The sequence below is a fragment of the Rhinolophus sinicus genome, chromosome 14, assembly GCF_057876585.1.
Source record: "Rhinolophus sinicus isolate RSI-liver-muscle chromosome 14, RSI-T2T, whole genome shotgun sequence".
Classification (NCBI taxonomy): domain Eukaryota; kingdom Metazoa; phylum Chordata; class Mammalia; order Chiroptera; family Rhinolophidae; genus Rhinolophus; species Rhinolophus sinicus.
In genome coordinates, this window is record NC_142514.1 from 140,668,474 (window position 1) to 140,694,461 (window position 25,988).

At 35.9% G+C, this 25,988-nt stretch overlaps 1 protein-coding gene across 3 annotated transcripts in view; it reads left to right on the plus strand.

The window, feature by feature from the left end:
• FCHSD2 (FCH and double SH3 domains 2) overlaps positions 1-25,988 on the plus strand; it is a 212,517-nt gene that overhangs the window by 6,425 nt on the left and 180,104 nt on the right. For all 3 annotated transcript variants that reach the window (XM_019744393.3, XM_019744394.3, XM_074335812.2), the window contains one exon: positions 24,463-24,508. In XM_019744393.3, coding sequence (XP_019599952.2) covers positions 24,463-24,508 — 46 coding nt within the window. The remainder of the gene's footprint in view (positions 1-24,462; positions 24,509-25,988) is intronic.

The following is a 25,988-nucleotide window of genomic DNA, read 5'->3' on the forward strand; positions in this document are numbered from 1 at the left end:
CTCAGAGAAGGCTAAGTGTATGGTTTCTCACAGATGTTCTGAAAAATTGAAACTGGTTCGAGAAGCACCTGCCCTTCCTTTGTAGATAACCTGGAGGTCTAGTGACCTCAAGTGAGGCATTACTGTACTAGACGATGCCTTCTGCAAACTGTGGGTTCATGGGAGTCACTGGGGATTGGGTTCTGAAAGCTAAATGGATGCTCTGAGACTTTTATGTCCAGGAAGGAGCCTCAGAGGTATTCTGGTCTAGAGTGTTTTTTAAAAAACAGGTTTATTGAGATATAATTCACATATCATACAATTAACCCATTTACAGTTTTTAGTATATTCATAGGGTGGTACAACCATCACCACACTTTAACTTTAGAATGTTTTTATCCTGCGAAAAAAAAAAAGTACCTATTAGCAGTCACTTCCCATCACCTTCTCCAGCCTTAAGCAATTACTTTCTCTCTCTCTAGAAATGGAATCTATATAAAAGGGATCATACAATATGTAGTCTTTTGTGAGTGGCTTTTAGCATAATATTTTCAAGGTTCATCCATGTGAATAGCATCAGTACTTCAGTTCCTTTCTTATTGCTGAATAATATTCCGTTGTATGGATACGCCATATTTTATTAATCCATTCATCAGTTGATGGACTGTTTGGCTATTATTAATAATGCTCCTTTGAACATTCGTGTACAGATTTTTGTGTGGACTTACGTTTTCATTTATCTTGGCTGTATACCTAGTAGTGGAATTGCTGGTTCATATGGGACTTCTATGTTTAACTTTTTGAGGAACTTTCGAACTGTTATCCAAAGTGGCTAGCTACACCATTTTATATTCCCACTGGCAATCTTCTTAGGAGAAATGTCTGTTCAAATCCTTTGCCTATTTTTTAATTGGGTTGTTTGTCTTTTTCTTATTGAGTTGTAAGATATGCCTATATCTTATCAGACACATGATTTGCAAATATGTGCAGTATTTGCAGTATTTTTCCTGCTCTGTGGAAGAATCTCCTAAGGTGATTCTTATGTGCACTACATTTTGAGAACAACTTAAGTGGTGGGAAGAATGACTTTGAAGGTAGACCAGAGATTGAAACCCAGCTTTGCCACTTACTAGCTGGGTAATCTTGGACAAGTTACTAAGGTTCTCTGAGCCTCGTATTTCATGTATACAAAACAAGTTTAATGCCTACCTTTTTGCTTTTCTGTAAGAGTTAAATGAGATAATGTGAAATGTCAGGTATCGTAGGTATTCAGCATTGGTAGCTACTATTAGTAGAATTGAAGGATATTGTCTTATCCAAGGTAACAAAGGAAGTTACTGTGTTTCATTAATTCTAAGAGAAGCACATTATTACACTTCTGAAATCTAGATACATCTTACATTGCTTTGTCCATGAAGCAGTTGTCATTGTCTGTTCATGCATAGAACTTGCAGAATAGGTATCAGCGGGCATGGGATAAAATCCCAGAGATAATGGTTGGAATATAAACCTTGGATCACTTGGGCTTTTGATGGCACAGCATATAATATTGTATAGAAAAACATGGGTGTCAACGAGTGATTCAAAAATTGATTCAGAAGAGTTCAACTCTGAATGTGACCAGTTTATGAATATACACCAATTTATTTTGTTTATCTTTTTAAAATTATGTACAAGAGTGATACATGCTAAAAATCTGACTAGATACGTTTAGAAGAGCTCTTTCAATAAGTGTAAATAAAAATTGTGATAGGGCATTGTATCAATTTAATTGGTAGCATGTTTTCATAGTGAATAACGTATCTTGCAATCAGTGACGTTTTAGATATGACAAATACTAGAAGTAGCTGATCAGGTACTGGACCCCAGTCTTTTTTCATTTGCTCAACAATCATTATTGCTTCTCAATCCAGTGTTCTTTCAAATCAGAACTTAATAATTATGTAAATCATGAGATGAATTTTTTAAAAACAGGGCTATAAAGAGCAAGATCGAGTAGGACCATACTTAATGTTTCTTTGAGAGAGAGAAAAAAAGATTACCTGATTTTAAAATTAAAAGGTAACATGGAACTTCAACTGACTAAGTGAATTAAAATTTTAAATATATACTTCCACATTATGGTCAGTTAGGGAGGAGGAAGCTAAGAATAAGAGATACAAACTAGGCAGAGAAGGAAATGTAGTTTGAGACCGTCTGTTTCATACAACTTTTTGTCATAGACCACTGCTTACTTGTATTGAGTCAGGGTTTTAGTAATACCTCTTCTTATTGCTATTTCATGATTTATGAGCTCATAAACCATTGTTCATAGATCCTTATCTGCTCCTAAAATTTGAAGATTTGTTTCTGAATGGGATAGCCATTGCAGCCCACTGCAGAAGTTGTTTTATGATGTATGGACTTGAATGGAGGATACTTTCGTGAGCCAGATGGAATTAATCAAAGGACTAATAATGAAAGTTACCCTCCACTTGGGTTAAGAATAGTGGTGTTGAAGAATTTTTGTGTGCACTATTCCTTGATTTGGTCTTCTTAGCCACACCCCGGTATGTAAGTAGGAGATGGTGAAGGTGCTCTGTGTGGTAGGGTAGCTGTGATACGCTGGAACGAGCACTAGTTTAGAGACGTGTAATCTGGGTACAAATTCTTTAGTTCTTAATCTCTTATTAACTGTGTGACTTTGGCCATAAGTCACCCAAACTTATCCGAGCCTCATGTTTCTCATCTCTAAAATGGTAATGATTATAATACCTATGGGATTATTTTGATTTAATAAAGTAATGCATAGAAGCTCACTACTTTTGAATTTAGTGGTTTTGGTCAGGAGTACCGTGTTTCCCCAAAAATAAGACCTAGCCAGATCATCAGCTCTAATGCGTCTTTTGGAGCCAAAATTAATATAAGACCCGGTCTTATTTTACTATAATATAAGACCTGGTCTTATTTTGCTATGAGACTGGGTATAATATAATATAATATAATATAATATAATATAATATAATACCGGGTCTTATATTAATTTTTGCTCCAAAAGACGCATTAGAGCTGATGGTCCGGCTAGGTCTTATTTTCGGGGAAACACGGTAGGTTTTTGTATTTGCCATAGGTCATGGGCCAATAGGCCAGGGGCCTCTTGGGATTGTCCTTTTAGGAATACAAGAGTGGTTAGATACCTTGCCACTTTTGGTCTTCTGGTAATTTGGAGAGAGGGGGATCTAAGGGCCGTCCAGGCAGTTGTATTTTTGCTGACCTCCTTTTACTTCTCAGGTGAAAGCACTAATTAAGTAGTGGCTAAACTGAAATCAAGGAAGGACAAATAAGAGCTAGAATTACTCCTTGCTGAATAATTTGTCCTTTAGTAATTGAGGATTGGCAATTCAGTCTTGAAAGTATGAAGTATGAAACCTTTTACCTGAGGAGGCCTGTGGTAATAAGTTGATGTTTTTCTTTGTAAATTCTTTAAATGTTCATTTGAATCCCACAGATGTCGTTCTGTTTTGTTGGTGTCAGCCTTCAGGAATGATCTGCTGCATAAGCAAGAGTTAGTTTAAGTCTGATTTGTCCTGTTGGCTCTTCAGTGACTAATTTGGGAACTAAGCATAGAAACTTCTAACCCTCTTCCTTTGTTCCATTGCTGCAGATTTCCTGTCATGTGCTGGTTGGGACTAACTTAGTAGAACCTTGCTGATATTTTCATTTCATTCTATTGTGTCCTTGCAGTATTCCTTGGTCAGGCTTTATTTTAGCATTCCATTTGATCTCCTTTTTGGCATTCATGTATGAGTGTCTTGTCATCCAGATGTTTTCTGTTTTGCAAACTTTGCAATAATTCCAATTCAAAAAGAAAATGTTATTTCTGGTGTTATGAAAAGTGTTACCATGTCTGTGGTCCCACAGGAAACAATTGGGAGTATATGTCCCTTGATTATATTTTAGTGGTATTTATTTTTCCTCCATTGGTGGCTAGAGAATGGGGGCAAGAGGCAGACTTTCTATTGTATACCTTTTTTGGTATGTTTTGAATTTTTGAACTATGTGAATATTCCCTACTCTCAAAGCTAAAATAAAATGATTCAGTATTGGCAATATTTTATTGCCTGTCTGTTAAACATAACATATTGTAAAAGTTTATATTATTTAATGCTAAAATGTCATTTTTGGCTTTTAATTAGTTTTTAGTGAAGTTATTTTTATCACTAATAGATTTTACAGTTTATTTCTAGTATGTACAAGTATTACGAATACTTGATTTATAAACTTCATAAAGTGACTGATTGTAGTTTGGAGTTGGGGAAATAGGCTGTATGCTACTATGTTTCTTTCTTTCCCCGTTGTGGAATTGTTTTATCCCCACACATATAAGGTGGTTAGATTCCTGTCCAGCCTCATTTTATTTTATCTAACTTTTTTACATCAGAGCCATCATTTAAAATATTGTTTTGTGGTAAAATGTATTTTGCTTCCATGGGGAACTGTTTTGTTTGTTTTACTAAAGGGTATTTTATATAATAATTTTCCCAGCTATATTGAACTAATTGAATATTTTTAGTATTCTATTTTCTTCTCTTGCATTTTTAGCTCTACCTTTTTCTGTTTTCAAGTGGTTGTTCTAGGTGTTACACCATGCATCTTTAATTTATCACTGTATACTTAGAGTTAATATTATACCACTCCACATAAGATACTTAAAACAGTTCAATTACTCCTTCCCAGACTTTGTGCTGTATACTTTATAAACCTCATAATACAATGTTAGTTGTGGTTTAAACACAGTTATCTTTTGAAGAGGTTAAGAGAAGGAAAAAAGTCATTTATATTTACCAATTTTAGCTCTCTTCTTTCCTTCCTGAGACTAACATAGGTTTGAGTTTCCATCTGGTATCATTTCCTTTTGGGCTGAAGAACTTCCTTCATTTCTAGTGCAGTTCTGCTGGTGGCAGTTCTCTTAGCTTTCACTTATCTGAAAGTGCCTTTATTTCACCCTTATTTTCGGAATATCATTTTTGCTAGATACAGAAATCTGGGTTGACAGTTGGTCACTCCATTGTCTTCTGGCCTTCATTGTTTCTGATGGAATTTAGCTATTATTTATTTACCTTTTCCTCTAATATGTAATGTGCCTCCCCCCCTCCCCATAGCTTTTCTCCTCTTTATCTTTGGTTTTCTGCAGTTTGAATGTGATGTGACTGATGTGGTATCTTTGTAATGATCTTGCTTGGAGTTCACTGAGCTTTTTGGATCCGTAGGTGATGTTTTTCAACAGACCTGAGAATTTTTGGGCCATTATTGCTTCACATTTTTTTTCCTGCTCCATTCTCTCTTCTTTCCTTTTCAGACTCCAGTTACACTTATGTTACACTGTTTGATAATAATCTGTGTTCTTCAGATTGGATAATTTGTACTGATCTTTTTCCTGGCTCATTGGTCCTGTCTTCTGTAGTTTTCAGTCTACTTTTAAGCCCATCCAGTGAAGTTTGCATTTCTCATCTTGTACCTGTGAGTGCTAGAATGTGTGTGTAATAGCTGCTCTAAAGCTCTTGCATGCTGGTTCCAGCTTTGGAGTCGTCTCATGGTCTGTTTCTGTTGAACACTTCTATGATTATGAGTCACACGTGCCTGCTTATTTGAATATCTAGTAACTTATTATTATTTGGACATTGTGGATGGCATTATAGGAAGTCTCGATTGTGTTGTCTTTCTTTAAAGAGTGTTGAATTTTAGGGTTTCGATGGAAAGCCGCAGTGTCCAGGGTATGCAGCAGTACCTCGGATCTGGTTGAACTGGAATTCCAATGTCTTGCAGCCGTGTGCAACGTCTGGTATCTGTTCAGCTCTCGGGCCTGCAGCAGTGACTCTGCTAGGCCTCAGAGCGTCTCATCCTGGCTTATGTGTAGCTTAGTACTCAGCCAGGGGTGCTCAAGGAACCCCCATGTAGATTTCTGGCGCCACCCCTTTTGCATTGTTGCCTCCTTTCCGGTACCCTATCCTATCAATTCTAGCCAGTCCTGTAGCCCAGAGCTCGGATCTCTGCGTCTCAATTCACTGAGACCATCATGCTTGGCTTAGGCTCCAATTCCCTATGGGAAAGTGTGCCAGGCTGAGAGCTGCAGCGAACGTGGTTCACACCTCTTGTGCTGCCAGTTGTTTGGTCTCTGAAAACAGTAGTTATATATTTTGTCCAGTTGTATAGCTGTTACTCAAGGAGGGCTAGTCTGGTACGAGTTACTTCATCATGGCTAGAAGTGGAAGTCTACTTCTCAGATGTACTGGAGGAAGATATTTAACTGTCTTTAAATACATAACTAATATTATGTATTTATACATATTTAATATGTACATAATCTTACTCCTTAGCTTTTGGATATATAAATTTGTGTATTTCATATATAAATGTATGTATGCTGTAGCACTGAAAGATTTTTAAAAGCTTTATTAATATATAATTCATGTACCATGTAATTCACTCATATAAAGTGTATAGTTCAGTGGCTTTTAGTATATTCAGAGTTGTGAATCTATTACCACAATCAATTTTAGAACATTTTCATTACCACAAAAAGAAACCCTGTTTCCCTTAGCCATCATCCTTTCCCTCTCCCTCCTTTTGCCCAGCCCTAGGCAACCACTGATCTATTTTTTTTAAAGGATTTTTTTAAATTAAATTTTTTATTGGAAATATTGGGGTACAGTGTGTTTTTCCAGGACCCATCAACTCCAAGTCAATTCGTTGTTTTCACTCTAGTTGTGGAGGGTGCAGCCCACTGGCTCATGTGGGAATCGAACCGGCAATGTTGGTGTTATGAGCACTGCACCCTAACCAACTGAGCAAACCGGCCAACCCCAATGATCTATTTTCTATCGATTTACTCATTCTGGACTTTTCATATAAATGGAATCATACAACATGTGGTCTGTTGTGACTGGGTTCTTTCACTTAGCATGTTTTCAAGGTTCGTCAATGTTGTAGCATCTATGATTACATCGTTCCTTTTTATTGCCAAGTAATATTCCATTGTTTGGATAAATCACATTCCATTATTCTATCCGTTGATGGACATTTGGGTTGTTTTGCTTTTGGCTATTATGCATAACATTTCTGTGAACATTCGTGTATAAGCTTTTTCATGTACATGTGTTTACATGTATTTTCATTTCTCTTGGGTATATACCAACGAGTAGAATTTCTTTTTTTCTTTCTTTTTTTTTTTAATTTTGGGGAAAGGGAACAGGACTTTATTGGGGAACAGTGTGTACTTCCAGGACTTTTTCCAATTCAAGTTGTTGTCCTTTCAGTCTTAGTTGTGGAGGGCGCAGCTCAGTTCCAGGTCCAGTTGCCCTTGCTAGGTGCAGCCCACCATCCCTTGCGGGAGTCGAACCAGCAACCTTGTGGTTGAGAGCCCCGCGCTCCAACCAACTGAGCCATCTGGGAGGCAGCTCAGCTCAAGGTGCCGTGTTCAATCTTAGTTGCAGGGGGCGAAGCCCACCATCCCTTGTGGGAGTCGAGGAATTGAACCTTGTGGTTGAGAGCCCACTGGCCCATGTGGGAATTGAACCGGCAGCCTTTGGAGTTAGGAGCATGGAGCTCTAACCGCCTGAGCCACCGGGCTGGCCTGGTATTCCCATTTTAGAGATGAGAGACTGAGGCTCAGAGCGGTTAAGTGATTTACTCAGGATCAGAGAACAAAGAAATGGAAGAACTGGGTTTGAACCTGGGTTTATGCCTATCTTTAAAATTTAAGTTATTTCTCTCATTGAAAACTGTCTCTATAGGTATATGACATAGCAGTTGAAATCAAGTGAAATTTTCATAGTATTTCCAAGCAGTGAGAGAGCTTATGTAGATAGATATTTTCTCAGCCTTTATTAGGTCTTGGCAGGAATCCATTGAACATAGAAACATCTTTTCCCTGGTTTTAATAGCTGTAGTCATTTTTCTTGAAAATAGAAGACAGCTGTCTTTCACTCAGGCTTTTTTTAAGTAATTGGGGGCACAGCATTTTCAGTGCCCACTATGTCCAGACATTGTGGATGGAGCATAGTATCTTGTTTCAAGAACTACTACTTAGAATAGATACCAAAGAAGAGGTGTAAGATTCAGTGCGTTGCAGATCTTTGAGTCTGGCTGATTAGTACAGGAGAGGAAGAAGATCCAAGGTCTGGAATTTCATGTTTTTTCAGATTCAGGATTGTTGAAACATTGTGTGAAACACTGAATTTTTAGGGATCTCTTGGCTCCTCTGATAATTATATCTGGGGTTTAGGTTATATTTTGAGATATTTCCATGGTTGAAAATGCCCTTGTCTTTTTTGTTGTAAGTTAAGACCAGACAGTTTTGTGGTAACTGAGTGAAGTATACAAATTTTCTGAATAGCGCTAAAGTCTTGTTATGTAGCAAGGTTTTTTTCTGGCCACCTAATTATGTTTATTTTTTAACTTTTTGGCAATGTACATAAAATAAGATATACTCCACAAATAGCTTAGAATCAGCTCATATTGGATGGTAGAAATGTATGTGATCTCACTATACTTTATATTAGTTAGTAAACTCACTTTAATAGAAAAAAGCTCTACATGTTTGAAACCAGTAGGTTACAGAAGTTGAGATTCTTCTTACCTAGAAAATAAATTGCTGTCAGCCAATTATGTTGTTTCATTTTGTATAGCTATATGCATAAAGACATATTTTCGGAGGAGACATAATAATCCCAAGTTTACTTTCAGGAAAATAACCAGATTTTCAAAGTTCTGTTAGTGTAAAAAATATAAAAGATTAATAGTAACAAATTATAAAACTTTGTTAAACATTTTAAAATGGCTTTGGTAGTGGCCTTGTTAATGTGGTGTCTTTTGTCATTGAGCTAGGTCTAGTCTTGATATGTTAGTGCTCATGTATTGAAATTTCATCTTCAAACTTCCTGTTGTACATCAATATTGTTTTAAGGAAGGAGAAAGCAAGGAAAAAGACTTCAGTGTTTAATTTTATGTGAGTAATTCTGCCAGGCCAAAGGCTGTGAAGGATTTATGATGTATCTTTTAAGTGTACAATATAAGTCACGGATAAAGGAATAAGATGTATCTTGCACTAAAGATGTTTAAAGACAAATCATGTAGTAAAAAATTGTGTTGACTTTCATTTGCATCCTGTAGAAATAGCAGAATTTTTCATTTGATTAAAATGTTTGATATGTGTTGTCTGCCATGATCTCAAAGGAATGTGTGTCCCACTTTAATAAAAGATTATCTGACTAATGAATGTGTCTCCTACTCTTTTCCTGGCAAAGAAAACTTGGCATGTTAAAATGAGTCTTAAACATGATATAGCATAGACGAAAACATTTAAAGTCATGGTGTTCACAGGTGAACTTGATTATGGATCTCCTGATAAGATGATTTTGGCAAGTTGATTAATATTGATAAATCTTAATGAAAGTAACTTTTTTATAGTCATGCACCGCATGACGATGTTTGGGTCAATGATGTACAATCTTGGTCCCACAAGATTGTAATGGAGCTGAAAAATTTCTGTTGCCTAGTGACGTCGTAATGTTGTAGCGCAATACATTACTTACGTGTTTGTGGTGATGCTGGTGTAAACAAACCTATTGCACTGCCAGACGTATAAAAGTACGGCACATATAATTATGTACAGTACATCACACTTGATAATGATAATAGCGATGTTACTGGTTTATGTATTTACTATACTATATTTGTTAGCATTATTTTAGAGTGTACTCTTTCTACTTATAAAAAAAGTTTGTTTTAAAACAGTATGCTGTGTTACGCAAGCGGTCTCATACATCTCGTGTTTGCCATGTGTCTTGATTACATCATTTTCTCTTGTGCTTGATTTAATCTCATGTTGTCCTGTGCGGTAACGTGCTAAAGGCTTGGAGCCTAGGAGCAACAACAGGCTGTGCTATGTAGCATAGGTGTGCAGTCGCTATGCCATCGAGCTTTGTGCACGTACACTCGGCGAGGTTCGCAGACTGTCAATATTGCCTATCAACACATTTCTTCAAAATATATCCCTATCGTTAAGGGGTGTGTGACTGTCCTTGAAAATACAGCTTTAGTTGAGATTTAACCCCTTTTTCCTCAGGTCTTTTTTTGTGTGTGCCATGATATCAACACTTTTGAAAAGTGCGAGGACATAGTAATCTATCATCATGCAATTTTTACTAAAATGACCTAAATACTACTTAAAGGATGTTATGTTAAAAAGCATTGGAAGAGTTCTGTGACTCTTCATCTCAGGGCCTATTCATGACAAGGTTGGATTTCAATTTCTTTGTGATAAAATTGTCTTTTTTCGGGTAACTCAGTTTGATGACATTTTAAAAATTTATTTGTAGTGCATCAAGAGCTGAAAGAAGTATAAAGATGTCCCATTAAAATAAGTCAGTTGGTCAACACATGTAACTAGAGAAAAGCAGCTCTGTTTAGAGTGCATTTGCTAAGTCTGAGAGGTGACGCTCCTTTGTGGGAGGCAGGGAGGGGGCTGGGGAAGGACGGTTCTGTGATGAGGAAGATGTAGAGCTTTTTCAGATTCCTGAATATTGCCGTCGGACTGTGAGAACACTGTCTTTGAAATATTTTGAATTCCCAGAATTAAACATAGCTTATTTAAATATAGGTGCCAGCAATGCATTGTATAAGTAAGATTCACCTGTGTACTTTATAACATTACAGATGCTTTAGGTCCTACTCTTAAATTCAGAGTTGGTAGATTTGGAGAGAGGCCTGGACACTCAGGCTGTTTCCATGTCTTGGCTACAAGGAGTAAGGGTGTGCAAGTATCTCTTAAAGATGGTGATTTCATTTCCTTCAGGTATATACTTAGAAGTGGGATTACTGAGTCCTCTATTGTAGTTCTATTTCTAATTTTTTGAGACGTGCTTACTGTATTCCATATGGCTGTACCAACTTACATTCCCACCAGCAGTGCATAAGGTGCCCTTTCCTCGACATTGGCCAACATTGATGTTTCTTGTCTTTTTGGTAATAGCCATTCTAACAGTTGTGAAGTAATGTCTCATTGTGGTTGATTTGTATTTTCTTGATGATTAGTGATCTTGAGCATCTTTTCATGTTAACTGTTGGCTATTTGTTTATCTTCTTTGAAAAACTTGTTGGGTCCTCGGCCCATCTTTAATTGGATTATTTATTTGTTTAGATTTATTTATTTATTTGATCATTTGCTCACTCACTCTTGGGCTTTATGAGTTTCTTATATATTTTGGATATTAACCCCTTATTTATTTATTTATTTATTTACTCTTGAGCTGAGTTCCTTGTATGTTTTGAATTTTTTCCCCCTTCTTCAGCCTCCCCGCCACACCCAGTTCAAGCTGTTGTTTCTCAGTCTAGTTGTGTAGGACACAGCTCCCTGTCCCATGCTGGTATTATGAGCCTTGCGCTCCCCCTGGCTGAGGCATTTGGTTGCCGGTCATAGATCGGCTGCTCACAGCAGCTCACGGCAGCTCTCGCCGGCTGCTGGCCACCAGCTGATCATGGCAGCACACGGTAGCCCACGGCAGCACAACAGCCCACAGCAGCTCATGCCAACCTTTGGTTGCTCACGAGAGCGCAGCTCCAGGGAGAACTGTTGTTCACAATCTTGGCTGTAGAGGGCGCAGTTTACTGGGCCAGGTGGGAATCGAACTGGCAACCTCGGTGTTAGGAGGAGCATGGCACTCCAATCACCTGAGCCGCCGGGCCGGCTCTATGTTTTGAATATTAACTCCTTATCAGATATATGGTCTGCAAATATTTTCTCCCACTCCCTTTCATTTTGTTAATTGTTTCTTTTGCTGTGCAGAAGCTTTTTAGTTTGATGTGGTCCCACTTGTTTACTTTTGCTTTTGTATCATATCCAAAAAAATTGTTGCCAAGACCAATGTCAAGAAGCTTTTGCTCTCTATTTTTTTTCTAGGACTTTTATGGTTTCAGGTCTTCCATGTAAGTCTTTAATCCATTTCAAGTTAATTTTTGTGAGTGGTATATGATAGGGGTCCAGTTTTATTCTTTTGTATGTGAATATTCAGTTTTTCCAATACCATTTATTGAACACACTATCCTTTCCCCACTGAGTGTTCTTGGCTCCCTTGTCAAATATTAGTTGATTATATATGCATGAGTATATTTCTGGGCTTTTTATTCTGTTCCATTGATCTATATGTCTTCTTTTATGCCAGTATCATAATACTGTTTTGATTACTATAGCTTTGTAATATAGTTTGAAAGCCTCCAGCTTTGTTATTCTTTCTCAAAATTGTTTGGCTCTTCAGGATCTTTTGTGTTTCCATACAAATTTTAGGATTTTTAAAAATTTCTGTGAAAAATGCCTTTGGAATTTTGATAAAGATTGCATTGAAACTGTAGACTTTGGATACAGCTTAACAATATGAATTCTTCTGATCTATAAACACGAAGTATCTTTTCATTTATTTGTGTCTTGTTCAGTTTCTTTCATTGATGTCTTAGATTTCAGTATTCAGATCTTTCACCTCTTTGGTTAAATTCATGATGTTAGATTTTGCCAAATATTTTTTTTTTACATCTGTGGAAATGATTATAAGTCTTTTCTCTTTTCTTCTGTGGTGAGTTATATTGATTAGTTTTTGGATGTTGAACCAAATACTTGCATTCCTCAGATAAATCCAACTTGGTCATTATACCAGGGATGCCAGAAAAAGGGGTGCCAAAAAAATGTATACACTTATTATGAGATGTTATCTTAAAATGTGTAAACATTTTTGGGCACCCTTGGCACCCTCTGTATATTATCCTTTCTATATAATGCTGGATTTGATTTGATAATATTTTGTTAAGGGCTTTACATCTGTGTTTATAAAGCATATTGGCTATAGACTTTTGTTGTTGCTTTTGGTGACATCTTTTCAAGTTTTGGCTGAGGGGTAATACTGGCCTCATAAAATGAGTTGTAGCTACTGTTCCCTTTCTTCTCTACTTTCTGGAAGAGTTTACGTATGATGGTATTTCTTCCTTAAATATTTGACAGAACTAACCAGTGAAGCCATTTGGGCCTGGAGTTTTGTGGAAAGGCCCAATCAGTTGAAGGCATGACTAGAACAAAAGACTGGCCTTGTCTGAGTAAGAAGTAATTCTGCAGCAGATGGTCTTTGGACTTGAACTGCATCATTGGCTCCTTCCCGAGTCTCCAGCCTGATGGTCTTTGATTTAAATCGCAACATTGGCTTTTCTCTGGGTCTCCAGCCTATTATTGACCCTGCAGATTTTAGACTTGCCAGCCTCCATAATCATGTGAGCCAATTCCTTAAAATAAATCTCTTTTTATACATATACACATCATATTAGTTCTGTTTCTCTGTAGAACCCTGGCCTCTGTAGAACAGTGGCCTTTTGTGACTGGCTTTTTTTCACTTAGCATACGGTTTTTGAGATTCATCCATGTTGTAGTACATATCAGTATGTGTTACTTTTTGTGGCTGAATAATAGTCAATTTTATGAATATACCACATTTTGTTTATCCATTGATTTGTTGATGGACGTTTGGGTTGTTTCCACTTTTTGTCTTTTATGAATAATGCTATGAACTTTTGTCTACGCACTTTGTTTTTATAGTAATATCTATTTTCAGTTCTTTTGAGTAGTATATACTGAGTAGAATTGTTCATCATATAATAATTCAGTTTTGAAATTTTTGAGGAAGTATCAAGCTGTTTTCCACAGCAGTGCACCAGTTTTTACATTCTCACCAGCAATGTATGGCGATTCATATTTTCCACGTCCTGGCCAGTATTTGTTCTTTTCCATGTTTTTTTTTGTTTTTTTTCCAAAGCTGTCTTGGTGTGAAGTAATATCTCATTGTGATTTTGATTTGCATTTTCCTAATGACTAATGATGTTGCACATCTTTCTTTGTGCTTATTGGCCATTTGTATATCTTCTTTGGAGAAATGTATATTTAATACTTCTGACCATTTTTAAATTGGACTGTTTGTCTCTTTGCTGTAGATTAGTAAGATTTTTCTAAATAGTGTGAATATTAGACCCTTATCAGATATATGATTTGCAAAATATTCTTCCATTCTGTTGTCTTTTCATATTCTTAATAATGTCCTTCGATACACAGACATTTTTAATTTTGATGAAGTCCGTTTTACTTATTTTTTTGTTGTTGTTAATTGTGCTTTTGGTGTTCTAAGAATCTGTTACCAAATCCAAGATCATGAAAATTTGTTCCTATGCTTTCCTTTAAAAGTTTCATAGTTTTTAGTTTCAAAGACATTAGGTCTTTGATCCATTTTGAGTTAAGTTTTATATTTAGGATGAGATAGGGGCCCAACTTCATTATTTTGTATGTGGAAATCCAGTTGTGCTAATGGCATTTATTGAAGAGAATATTCTTTTCTTTTTTAATCGTCTTGGCATCCTTGTTAAAAATCAGTTGGCCATAAATGTTTTCGTTTGCTTCTGGACCATCAATTCTATTCCTTTGAAAAATACTGTAAACCAACTAGACCTAACAGACATAAACAGAAAACCTCACCAACAAAGCAGAATATACATTGTTGTCAAGTGCACATAGACTATTCTCCAGGATAAACCATATAAGTTGGGCCATAAAGAATTATCAGTAAATTTAAAGTGATTTAAATTATACAAAGTATCTCCTCTGACCACAGTGGAATGAAGCTTTAGAAATTAATTAACAGAAAGAAAACTGAAAAATTTGCAAATGTGTGGAAATTAAATAACATACTCTTGAACAACTAGTCAAAAGAAAACACTAGGGAAATTGGGAAATACTTTGAAAAGAAGGAAAATAAAAACAAAACACCAAAACTTACGGTATACAGTAAAACTACCCAGGGAAATTAATTGTTCTAAACACCTAGATTGAAAATGAAAAAAGATCTCAAATCAACTTAACTTACATACCTAGGGAACTAGAAAAAGAACAAACCAAACCCAAAGCCAGCAGAAGGAAAAAAATGTTAAGATTGGATCAGAAAATAGAGAATAGAAAAACAATAGAGTGAACCAATGAAACCAAAATTGATTTCCTGAAAAGATCAACAAATCGACAAACCTTTAGCTAGTCTGAAAAAAAAAAGGAGAGAGAGAAGATGCAATTAAATAGAAATAAAAGTGGGGACATTACTGTGGGGACAGAGTCCCAGAGAGTAGTTTACAGGCTCTCGGCCTCACGTGAAGGGGTACTGGCTCGGGTGGTGAATGGCCGTCGGCTGTGGCCGGTTAGCCAATTGGCCGCTGGTATAACTGCTGCGACTATGGAGGACTGCCGAGGATTGCCGAGGAGCCGAGCAGAGCCGAGCAGAGCTGAAGAGAGCGGAAGAGGAGAGCCAAGGAGAGCAGAAGAGGAGAGCCGAGAGAGAGGAACAGAGGAGAGAGTGGAGAAGAGTTGTAGGTCGGTCGGTTGGCGGAAAAGCGGACGGCAGGTCGGCGTCCGGTGGGCCCAGCCTCCAGTGAGACCGTGGTGGTATGGCTCCCCTACCTATGGCTCCGTGGGTTTTCCTTGTTGGCCTCACCGTATCCTGCGTTCTTATGTGGGGAGTGGGACCAGAGACCCTGCAGGCCGCCCCGCACGACAAATGGCACAGCGAGCAGGGTCTCCCGCACGACATTACTCCCTATGCTATTGAAATGAAAAGGGTTATAAGAGAGTACTATGAGGAAATATATGCCAACAAATTGGATAACCTGGATAAAAGGAAAAAATTTCTAGAAAAATGCTGATTACTAAAACCAAGAAGAAATAGAAATTCTCAGTAGACCTTTAACAAGTAAAGAGATTGAATCAGTAATAAAAAAACCTTCCAACAAAGACAAGTCGAGAACTAGAACCGTATCTTGGGTGAATTTCACCAAATAGCTAACGAAGAATTAACACCAATCCTTCTCAAACGTCCAAAAAGTGGAAGAGGAGGGAACACTCCTCTAACACATTCTATGAGGTCCTCATTACTCTGACATCAAAGTCAGACAAAGATACCACAAGAAAACCACAGATCAATATCCTTATGAACATGCATGCAAAAATCCGCAACAAAGTACTAGCAAGCCAAATCTAACAACACATTAAAAGGATTATACACTGATGAAGTAAAATTCATCCCAGGAATGCGAAAGTTCAGCGTAGGAAAATCAATGAATGAAATATTGTCATATTAATAGAACAAAGAAGAAGAACCCACATGATTATCTCAATAGAGGCAGAAAAAGCATTTGAGAAAATTCAACACCTTTTCATCATAAAAATACTCAGTGAACTAGGAATAGAAGGAAACTTCCTACATGATGCCACTGCTAGCTATTCTCTTGTAACTTTGACATACTGTAATTCTATTTGGAAGTGGTATTTGCTTCATTAGTGTTTTTTGTTTTTAATTTAAGTTGTAAAAATTCACTTGAAATTTTTGGTTACATAATTCGTCAGTTTCATGGCAGCATTTGGCTACTATGTTTTTCCGGTTTCGTATTTGTATAGATTCTGTTCCTGCTTCCTTTTCAGTTATTTCTTTTTGAATGAAGAGGGTTTTTCCTATACTGCGTTTTGAATACCAGAAGTAGATATCTCAGAGTAGCTGTTGTCTTCCAAATTTACAGTAATTTTCTTTCCAATGCGGCTTGTGTGTATGCATTTATTTTTGTTCTCAGCCAGAAAAGATTGGCTGCTGCAGGGCCATTCATAGTGCAGTTGTCTCACTGTCTTTTTGCCACACTAGTAGCCTAATTTTTGCCAGCATAACTTGTTTGTGTGATTCTTAATTTAGTACTGTCTCTCCTCTACTTTTTCAAACAATGAACAGCAAAGCTCCCTCCACCAGCCTCTGTCCCCTGCTTCTGTTGTTGCAAATGTGGTTTAAATTTTATACTTCAGGAAGTGCTCTTGATGAAATTTACTCTCCTCACCCCCTTTGAGTTTTGGACCCTCATGCCTTATATTTACCTCTTTCTTCAGTTTAATTCTCTCTGTTTTGGCCCATATTCCACTTATATTTCCATATGTTTCCTCGTTTTTTTGGAGATCATGTTTGCATTTATGTTTTTATTCTTTTTGTTGGTTTGGGATAATTTCTGAAAGAAGGGAGATTCTGACTTTGTCATCTAAGACAAAAGTACTTAAAATGTTTTTTGGGTATTTTTTTGCCCCTTCCCGCCCCGCGGTTTTTAAGCCCTTGTTTCTCAGTCTAGTTGTGTAGGACACAGCTCCCTGGCCCATGCTGGTATTACGAGCCTTGTGCTTCCCCCAGCTGAGGCAGTTGGTCACCGGTCGTTGGTCAGCAGCTCATGGCTGGGGCCAGCGGCTGCTGGCCCCTCACGGTAGCACAGGTCAGCACACAGCAGTCCGTGGCAGCACACAGCAGCTCACACCGACTGTCCAGCTGCTCACGGCCGCCCAGCTCAAGGGAGAGCTGTTGTTCACAGTCTTAGCTGTAGAGGGTGCAGCTCACTGGCCCATGTGGGAATTGAACCGGTGACCTCGGTGTTAGGAGCACGGCGCTCCAACCACCTGAGCCACCAGGCTGCCCCTAAAATGCATTTTTTTTTTTGTTAGTGCTTTGCATATTCATTTTGCATAGTCAAAAATATTTAAACTGGATTAAATTTCATAAACTGTGGAATGTGATATTTTCACTTATTTACCAAATAGTTTTCTAGCATTTACTACATGCCAAATCTATTCTAAATGCTTTACAAATATGTATTCATTTAATCCTTATAATAATCTTGTGAGGTAGGTGTTCTTTTTATTCCCATTTAATCGATGGAAACTGAAGCACAGTAAGGAAAATTAACTTGCCCAACGTTACCTAATTAATAAGAAATAAGAGCACTTTCTACTTTCCATTCTATGACTATAGCATGTATGGTTCTTGCCATCATCTATTTACACCTTATGCTAATGAATCCCTTAAGAGCAGCGTCCATGTCCCATTCATCTTTATATTCCCAGTGCATATTTAATAGAATACCTGAAATTCTGAAGATACTCCATGAATGTTGTTGGTGAATTAATATTCTTTATTAGGAGCCAAATAATTTCCTCTCAGCAAGACTTACATAACTTCAGTTGTTCATACTGCTTGCCATGTTAAAATTTTTTTTCTCTCATATCATCATGTTAGTACTATTGCCATATTTGCTGTAATAATACCTTTAAAAATAGCCATTGTATTCAAGAACAAAATTATAAAGATTTCTTTATAAAAGAGTTATCAATGTGCTGATAATAAAAGCACTAATTCCCTTACCTGTTTGCTCTACATGCTAAAAAATTATTTTTTATATCCTAATATTACTTATATTTAAACAGTATAATTTATAAAATAACAGAGGTCAACCAACTCAAGGTAGTAAAAATGTGGTGTTCCTCATGTAGTTCATTTGTTTTTATTGCTGAATTTTATTTCATTGTAAGAATATATCACCATTTGTTGTATTGATGGACACGTGGACTGTTTCCTATTTTTGGCTATTTATAAATAAAGGTGCTGTAAATATTTTCGTCAGGTGTTTTTGTGGCATGTTTTCATTTCTTTTGGTAAATGCCTAGCGTTAGAATTGCTATATCAAGTTAGATTTATGTTTAGTTGGTTGACGTAAGAAACTTTCAAACCTGTGGAGAATTTTTAAAAGAATTTATTTGCACCAAACTGATGATATGCTGAGGAGCAAGATCTCAAATACTTTAGAGAATGACAGTTTTGCGGTTTCTTTTGTATATTTGGACTTAAGGAGGGAACATAAGGAAAATTATATGAAGGTGGAAGAAAGCAAGGTGGGAAATCTCTACAATTGGGTTACAGGATAGTTAACAAGATTGTATTCTCTCTTGAGGGTGGTTACCTCTCTGAGGGGTCTGTAAAAGAGGCATTTCAAAGGTGTGTTAATCTAGATGCACAGAACAATGGACAGGGCTTGCGTAAGGTGAAGATAAACCTTTTATAGGCCTGGGGCGTGACTACTCACCATGACTTGCCCAGTTAGGAATTTATGATCAAGTCACCCGGGGAGGTTACTTTCAGTTAGATTTATTACAGAGCCCCCTTTTCATCCTAAGTTGTATAAGAAATACCAAATATTTTTTTCCTTCAAAGTGGTTGTATCTATATTACCACCACCAACATGTTACGAGTTTCACTGCTCTATATCTTCACTGATGTATATAGGTATATATAGTTATCAGATTTTTTCGTGTTATCCATTCTAGTGGGTGTGTTTATTTTAATTTTTAACATTCATCATTATGGTTATTGAAATCCCATCTCAATTATCACAAATAATAATTTGAATATTCTTACATTTTCTGCTTATTCTGGTGATGAGTTACAGGGTTCAGGATCCCAAGACAACTCTCACTTCTGACACCAACTGCAACTTTGGAGGTCTCCAAAATCACCCTCACTTCAGACGTGACTTTCAAGATTGGGGGTCTCCTAGACCACCCTCAGATTTGATATTTTTTTAAAATACAGAGTTTTTAAAAATAGAGTTACTAAAAATTATGGTTTATTATAATGATATATATTAAAATCAGCCAAGCGAAGTGGTATCACTAAGGTATGATTGCCCATATGTCTGACCTTAGTCTCCAGCTCCTTCAGAGGTGGCCCAACCTCCATCTTCACCCCTCACCCCCCAATAAATTACATTGTTACTATGGACTGTCTGGCATGGTTTAAGCTCTCCGGGTAAATAAAAATACTCTTATCAGGCATGACATTCCATAAGTTTAGAGATTACTTCCCAGAAGCCAAGGGCAAAAGCTAGGCCTCTCTTTAGTCAAGGTTAATCCTTTACTGTATACTTATATACTTTCCTGGGTTTTTAAAGCACATGTATGCAAAATGGTTATGTTAACTGATATAATCTGTGACCAACATTAAGAAACTTAACTGGTCCATATGGATATAGATTGTGATCTTGGTTCCACCTGTCCCAGGAGCTAACCTGCTGAGCTATTTAATTCAAGCTTATGGAGTCTGAACCTGATTATATAGTTTCTGTTCATTCATTCATTCATTCATTCAGTCAGTCAGTCAGTCAGTCAGCAAACATTTATTGGAGATCTGCAGTGTTTAGGCACTGTGTTGAATATAAATGTAAAGGACATTCAGTGCTCCCAGGGAAATCCACAATCAATTCACAGACAATTATAGTACTTGAAGCAGGTTCTGTGTTACAAAGATGCTGGAGGACCTCAGGAGAGGGGTATTTAAGTCACAAGTGGAATTCAGGAAGACTTCTCAGGGGAGGTCATGCTTGAGCTAAGTTTTGAAGGATGAGGAAGGTTTAGTGCAAATAAGGGGCAAAGAGAATTTCAAGCAAAAAGGACCACATTTGCTAGAATGTGAAAATATGAGCCTCCTGGTCCTTTTAAGAAACTTAGCTGGATTGTGAATGGGGGCATTTACCAAGATGAAGCCACACCAGCAGTTAAGTCCTGACAGTCAGCAGCTTCTTCTGTATGTTAAAGGCATTTAGATTTTTACTCTGGGTGTGATGAGCCATTTCAGAAATGGTAGGCAGAGAGTGATTTCATCAGATTTGTTTTAGGAAAATTATTTAAAATGTTAGAGTTTCTTAAAGAATTATTTATTGCAGGCACTTACTGCTTTCTATATGAACGAAATTCAAAAATATAAATGGATGAGTTGATTGAAAATTCATACTTTTATATCTTTAATTGTTTATAATTATAAAAAATAATAGATCGTTATTGGAAAAAAACCATAGAATCAGAGTAGAAAATAACTCTCTTGCCCCTTCCTTTAATAATAAAAATTTACCATATGTTCCTTTTTGTTATTTCCCTCCAGTATACTCACATATTTTATTTTTTACACATATGAGGTAATATTAAATTTTTTGTTTTAGGTCTTATATTCAACTCTTTAATCCATTTTGAATTAATTTTTGTGTATGGTGTGAGATAGCAATCTAGTTTCATTTTTTTGCATGTGGCTTTCCAATTTTCCCAACACCATTTATTGAAGAGGCTTTCCTCGCTCCATTGTAAGTTTTTGGCTCCTTTGTTGAAAATATGTTGCCCATATGTATGTGGGTTTATTTCTGGGTTCTCAGTTCTATTCCATTGGTCTCTTTCTGTTTTTCTGCAAATACCATGCTGTTTTGATTATTGTAGCTTTGTAGTATAGTTTGAAGTCAGGGAGTGTAATGCCTCTGGCATTGTTCTTTTTTTCTCAGGATTGCTTTGCTATTTGGGGTCTTTTGTAGTTCCATACAAATTTGGGGATTTTTGTTCTATTTTTATGAAAAATGCCATTGGGATTTTGATGGGGATTGCTTTAAATCTGTATATTGCTTTAGGTAAAGACTCAAATAAAAAAAATCAGAAATGAAAGAGGAGAAGTTACAATGGACACCACCAAAATACAAAGGATATGGTGATGGAAGGAGAACTGATTCTGGGTGGTGAACACACAATGCAATATATATAGATGATGTTTTATATAAATGTACACTTGAAACTTATATAATTCTACTAACCAATGTCACCCCAATAAATTTAATAAAAAAATAAAGAATACTATAGTAGGCTATATATGCCACCATATTTGATAACCTAGAAGAAATGAACAAATTCTTAGAAATATATAACCTTCATAGACAGAACCATGAAGAACTGGAAAACCTAAATAAACTGAACAATAGTAATGAAATTGAAACAGTAATCAACAACCTCCCAAGACAACAAAAGTCCAGGACTGGGTTTCACCAGTGAATTCTACCAAAGAGTCAAAGAAGATTTAATACCTGTCCTCCTCAAATTCTTCCAAAAAATTGAAGAAGAGGGACTACTTCCTTACTCATTTTATGAGGCTAACATTACCCTGATACCAAAAGCAGGCAAAGACACACACACACAAAAAGAAAATTATAGGCCAGTGTCTCTGATGAACATAGATGCAAAAATCCTAAACAAAGTGTTAGAAAATCAAATACAACAATACATTAAAAAGATAGTAACTCTTGATCAAGTGGGGTTCATTCCAGGAACATAAGAATGGTTCAGTATATGCTTGTTAATCAATGTTGCTACACCACATTAACAAAATAAGATAAAAATTATGTCATCATATACATAGATGCAGAAAAAGCGTTTGACAAGATACAACATCCACTTATAATTCAAATACTCAATAAAATTAATATAGAAGGAAAGCACCTCAACATAGTAAAGGTCATCTATGACAGGCCTTCGGCTAATATCATACTCAATGGTGAAAAACTGAAAGTTTTTCCTCTAAGATCAGGAGCAAAACAAGGATGCTCTCTCTCATTTCTGTTATGTAACAAGTGTTGGAAGTCATCGCCAGGGCAGTCAGGCAAGAGAATGAAATAAAAGGCATCCAAATTGGGAATGAAGAAGTAAAATTATTTGTGGATGACATGATTCTATATATAGAAAACCCTAAAGACTCCATGAAAAGACTGTTAGAAACAATAAAAATACAGTAAAGTTACATTATGAAAAATCCGTTGCATTCCTATATACTAGCAGTGAAATATGAGAAAAAAAATGAAAACAATCCCATTTACAATTGCAACAAAAGGGATAAAATACCTAGGAATAAACTTAACAAAGGAAGTGAGAACTACAAAACATTGTTGAAAGAAATTGAACAAGACACAAAGAAATGGAAAGATATTCCATGTTCATCGATTAGAAGAATTAATGTTCTTAAAATGGCCATATACCTAAGTCCAATTTTGGTAAAATAACATGGGTGTAAAAAGGTGTGTGCATATGCTTATGAGTGTGTATTTATTGAAAACTAAGGACTTTATTTTTTCAAACACAATACATATTCTTACTAAAACACCAGAAAACATAGAAAGCAAAAGCAAAAGAAGGAAGTGAAAACCTGTAATCCAACTACTCAGAAAAAACTTTCTATTTTGGTATATCTATATGTGTATATATAAATATATATAATGCCAAATACATATATATGTGTGTATATGTATCTGTATGTATGTAAAATACAATATATAAATGCATGTAGAATATATAGTGTGTATATATAGTTTGTGTTTTCTCTTGAGAAGAGTAGACTAATTGTGTTTAGAGGACTGTGTTAAATGCTTTATAATGGGCAGTACCCCATAAGGAGCAGGATGTTGCTCAACTGTGATTTTCTTCTTTCTTTTTTTTTTTATTGTGGTAAAATGCACATAACATAAAATTTACTATCTTAACCAGTTTGAAGTGTACAGTTTAGTGGTATTAAGTACATTCATATTCTGCAACCATCTCCACCATTGAATTCTCTTCATCTTGAAGAACTGAAACTCTATGCCTATTAAATAATGACTCCACAGATCCCCTCCTCTCAGCCCTTGGCAGCATTCTGCCTTCTGTCTGTATGATTTTAACTGCTCCAAGTACTTTGTATAAGTGGAATCATGCAGTATTTGTCTTTTTGTGACTGAGTTATTTCACTTAGCATACTGTCCTCAAGGTTCATTCATGTTAGAGCATCTGTGAGGATTTCCTTCCTTTTTAAGGCTAAATAATAGTTATGCACCCAAAACAAATGTAGTAAGATCTTAGATAGCTGTATTTCTTATATAAGAAATAAATAGCCATTTTGATTTTGGCTTATTGCCTTTTTCCTATTCCAGCTCTTTACATTTTTCGCTTTTTACGCTGTTATCTCTGCCTTAATGAAGTGCTTTTAAGAGCACAGATCTCTGATACCTACAGAAAAGTCTTTAACCTCAGACTATTCAAGGTAAATTGTTAATATTATATTTCATTGACTCTACCTGACCTATGGTTTTTAAGGTACACTGTTATTTCACGTACTGTTAAGAAAGAAGAAAATACTGCCAATCATTATAAAAGTTGAATCCCAATATAATAAATGTTTCAATGTGAAAAGTGTTTACCATTGTATTGTAACTCTTGTGAAAGACTGGAATGAATGAAATGATTTGACTATTTTTTATGTGAAGAAGCTGTTCAAAATTTGACTTTGACCTTGTTTTCTCTAGTTCCTTTTCTACATTGGTTAAGCTAGTAAATATTTTTAGTGCCTACTATGTACTGGCCATTCTAATAACAGTAGCTTAGATTTACAGTTTTTACTATGTGCTAGACACTATTTTGAGCACCTTATTTTAAATAAATTTTACTTTATCCCCGTGAGGTGGAAATACTGTTACTATTCCCATTTTACTAAAGAGGAAACTGAGGCACAGAGAAGTCAAATGACCTGACCAAGGTCATACAGCTTGTAAGTGGTGGGGCTAGGATTTGAATGTAGATTGCCTGACTCTAGAGTCTATGATATCAACAGTATTTCTAGGTACATAAGATGAATAAAATATTGTCCTTTCCTTCAGAACAGCTTATCAGGCATATTTGAGGGTGCATTGATAAATCTACAGGAAATTATTGTTATACTTTTGATAATGAATTTTTATTTGTGTTTTTAGGACATTCAGTCAGAAGAAGGCTGCTATTGAAAGAGAGTATGCACAGGTAAGCTTGGAAATGGAGGTCCCATTCCAGGTATACCTCTTTATACGGTATTAGGGGAGATAATGGTTGTTGGAGAGAAGCTTCGGTATCCCTGCCTCCTCCCTTTCTTCTTGTTTCTGGCGATCTCACTTTGATTCCCCCTTTTACTCCATTTGAATCTTCAGATGAGGAGCTAAGTTTCTCCTTACTATGAAGAAGGTTGTGAATCTTTTGGAAGAAGATAATATTTACAATATTTGTAAAGTATTTATGAGTATAAATAATAATGAATACATTTTACAAGTATATATACTCATTCTCCCTTATAGATCTCAGTCTCTGCAGTTTTATGAAAGGTTGTCATTTTCAGTCAGCCATTTATTTCTCATTAGGTCCTGTTGATAGAGAATGGTGTGCTTTCAGTGGATGGTATGGCACTATTTCTGGGGAAATTTAAGAATTTATTTATTTTATTTTAATTAGAATCTTATTTGCTCTCAGAGAGCTAAATGTGTCAAGAAAAATTATGCTGATATATTTTTTTGTGGATATGTAAGAATTAATAACTTACCCTTCCTTGTAGAAAAAGGTTCTAACATTATTTGGAAATTTTGGCCCATATAGCAATTACTTTCTATATGGAGTAGAATTCTAAAATTGATTCCCCCCCAAAAAAAAAAAAAATTGTAAAAGTGGTATTTGTAACATAATTCTAAAATACAGGAGAATGTTAGAAGGAAAAATTAACACCCAGGAAATGCTGTACATGGAAATGCTGCTATTGATATTCTTACTATAAATAATGAAATTGGGACATGATTTTTTTGTACTTTGTCAAATTTTGATTTTAGTATTCTAATTTTATTGTAGTTAACGAGGTAGCTGTGTGTCTATATTTTATTTGATGGTCTTAGAAGAGAGTCACTGTTCCTTGAAAGCTAGATAGACCCATTAATTTAGTCATTAGTTATTGAGTGCTTATATATCAAGTGTTTTATATAATGAATAGCATCCGTTCTAGGATTAGTGTTGAACCTTTATGCATATATAATAAATACTAGTAATGATAGCTAACATTTACTGAATCCTTACATTGTATGAGGCACTTTGCTGATTATTTTACATATGTTATCTGGTTTAATCCTCTCAATAAATCTGTGAAATCAGTATAGTTATTATACCCTTTATAGATGTGTTTCCATTGGGATCAAAGTATGTGATCTGTTTTTGAAATTTAAAATAAAGTGAAAAATTTTGTATGATATGTTTTTCTGTAACATGATTTAAAGTTTTAATAATTAAATAAATAGGACAGGTTCATGATTAAAAATATAGTATAGTACATTGAATTGTATGAAACATGGCAGTCCTGTGCCCCACTACCAGTCTGTTTCCTCAGAGAAAAGATTAAAAACAGGTGCCTATTTTGGTTCTCCTGGTAATCATTTCCATATCTTTAAATAATGTGCGTATAACTGATTCTTGATTTATCAACTCTAGA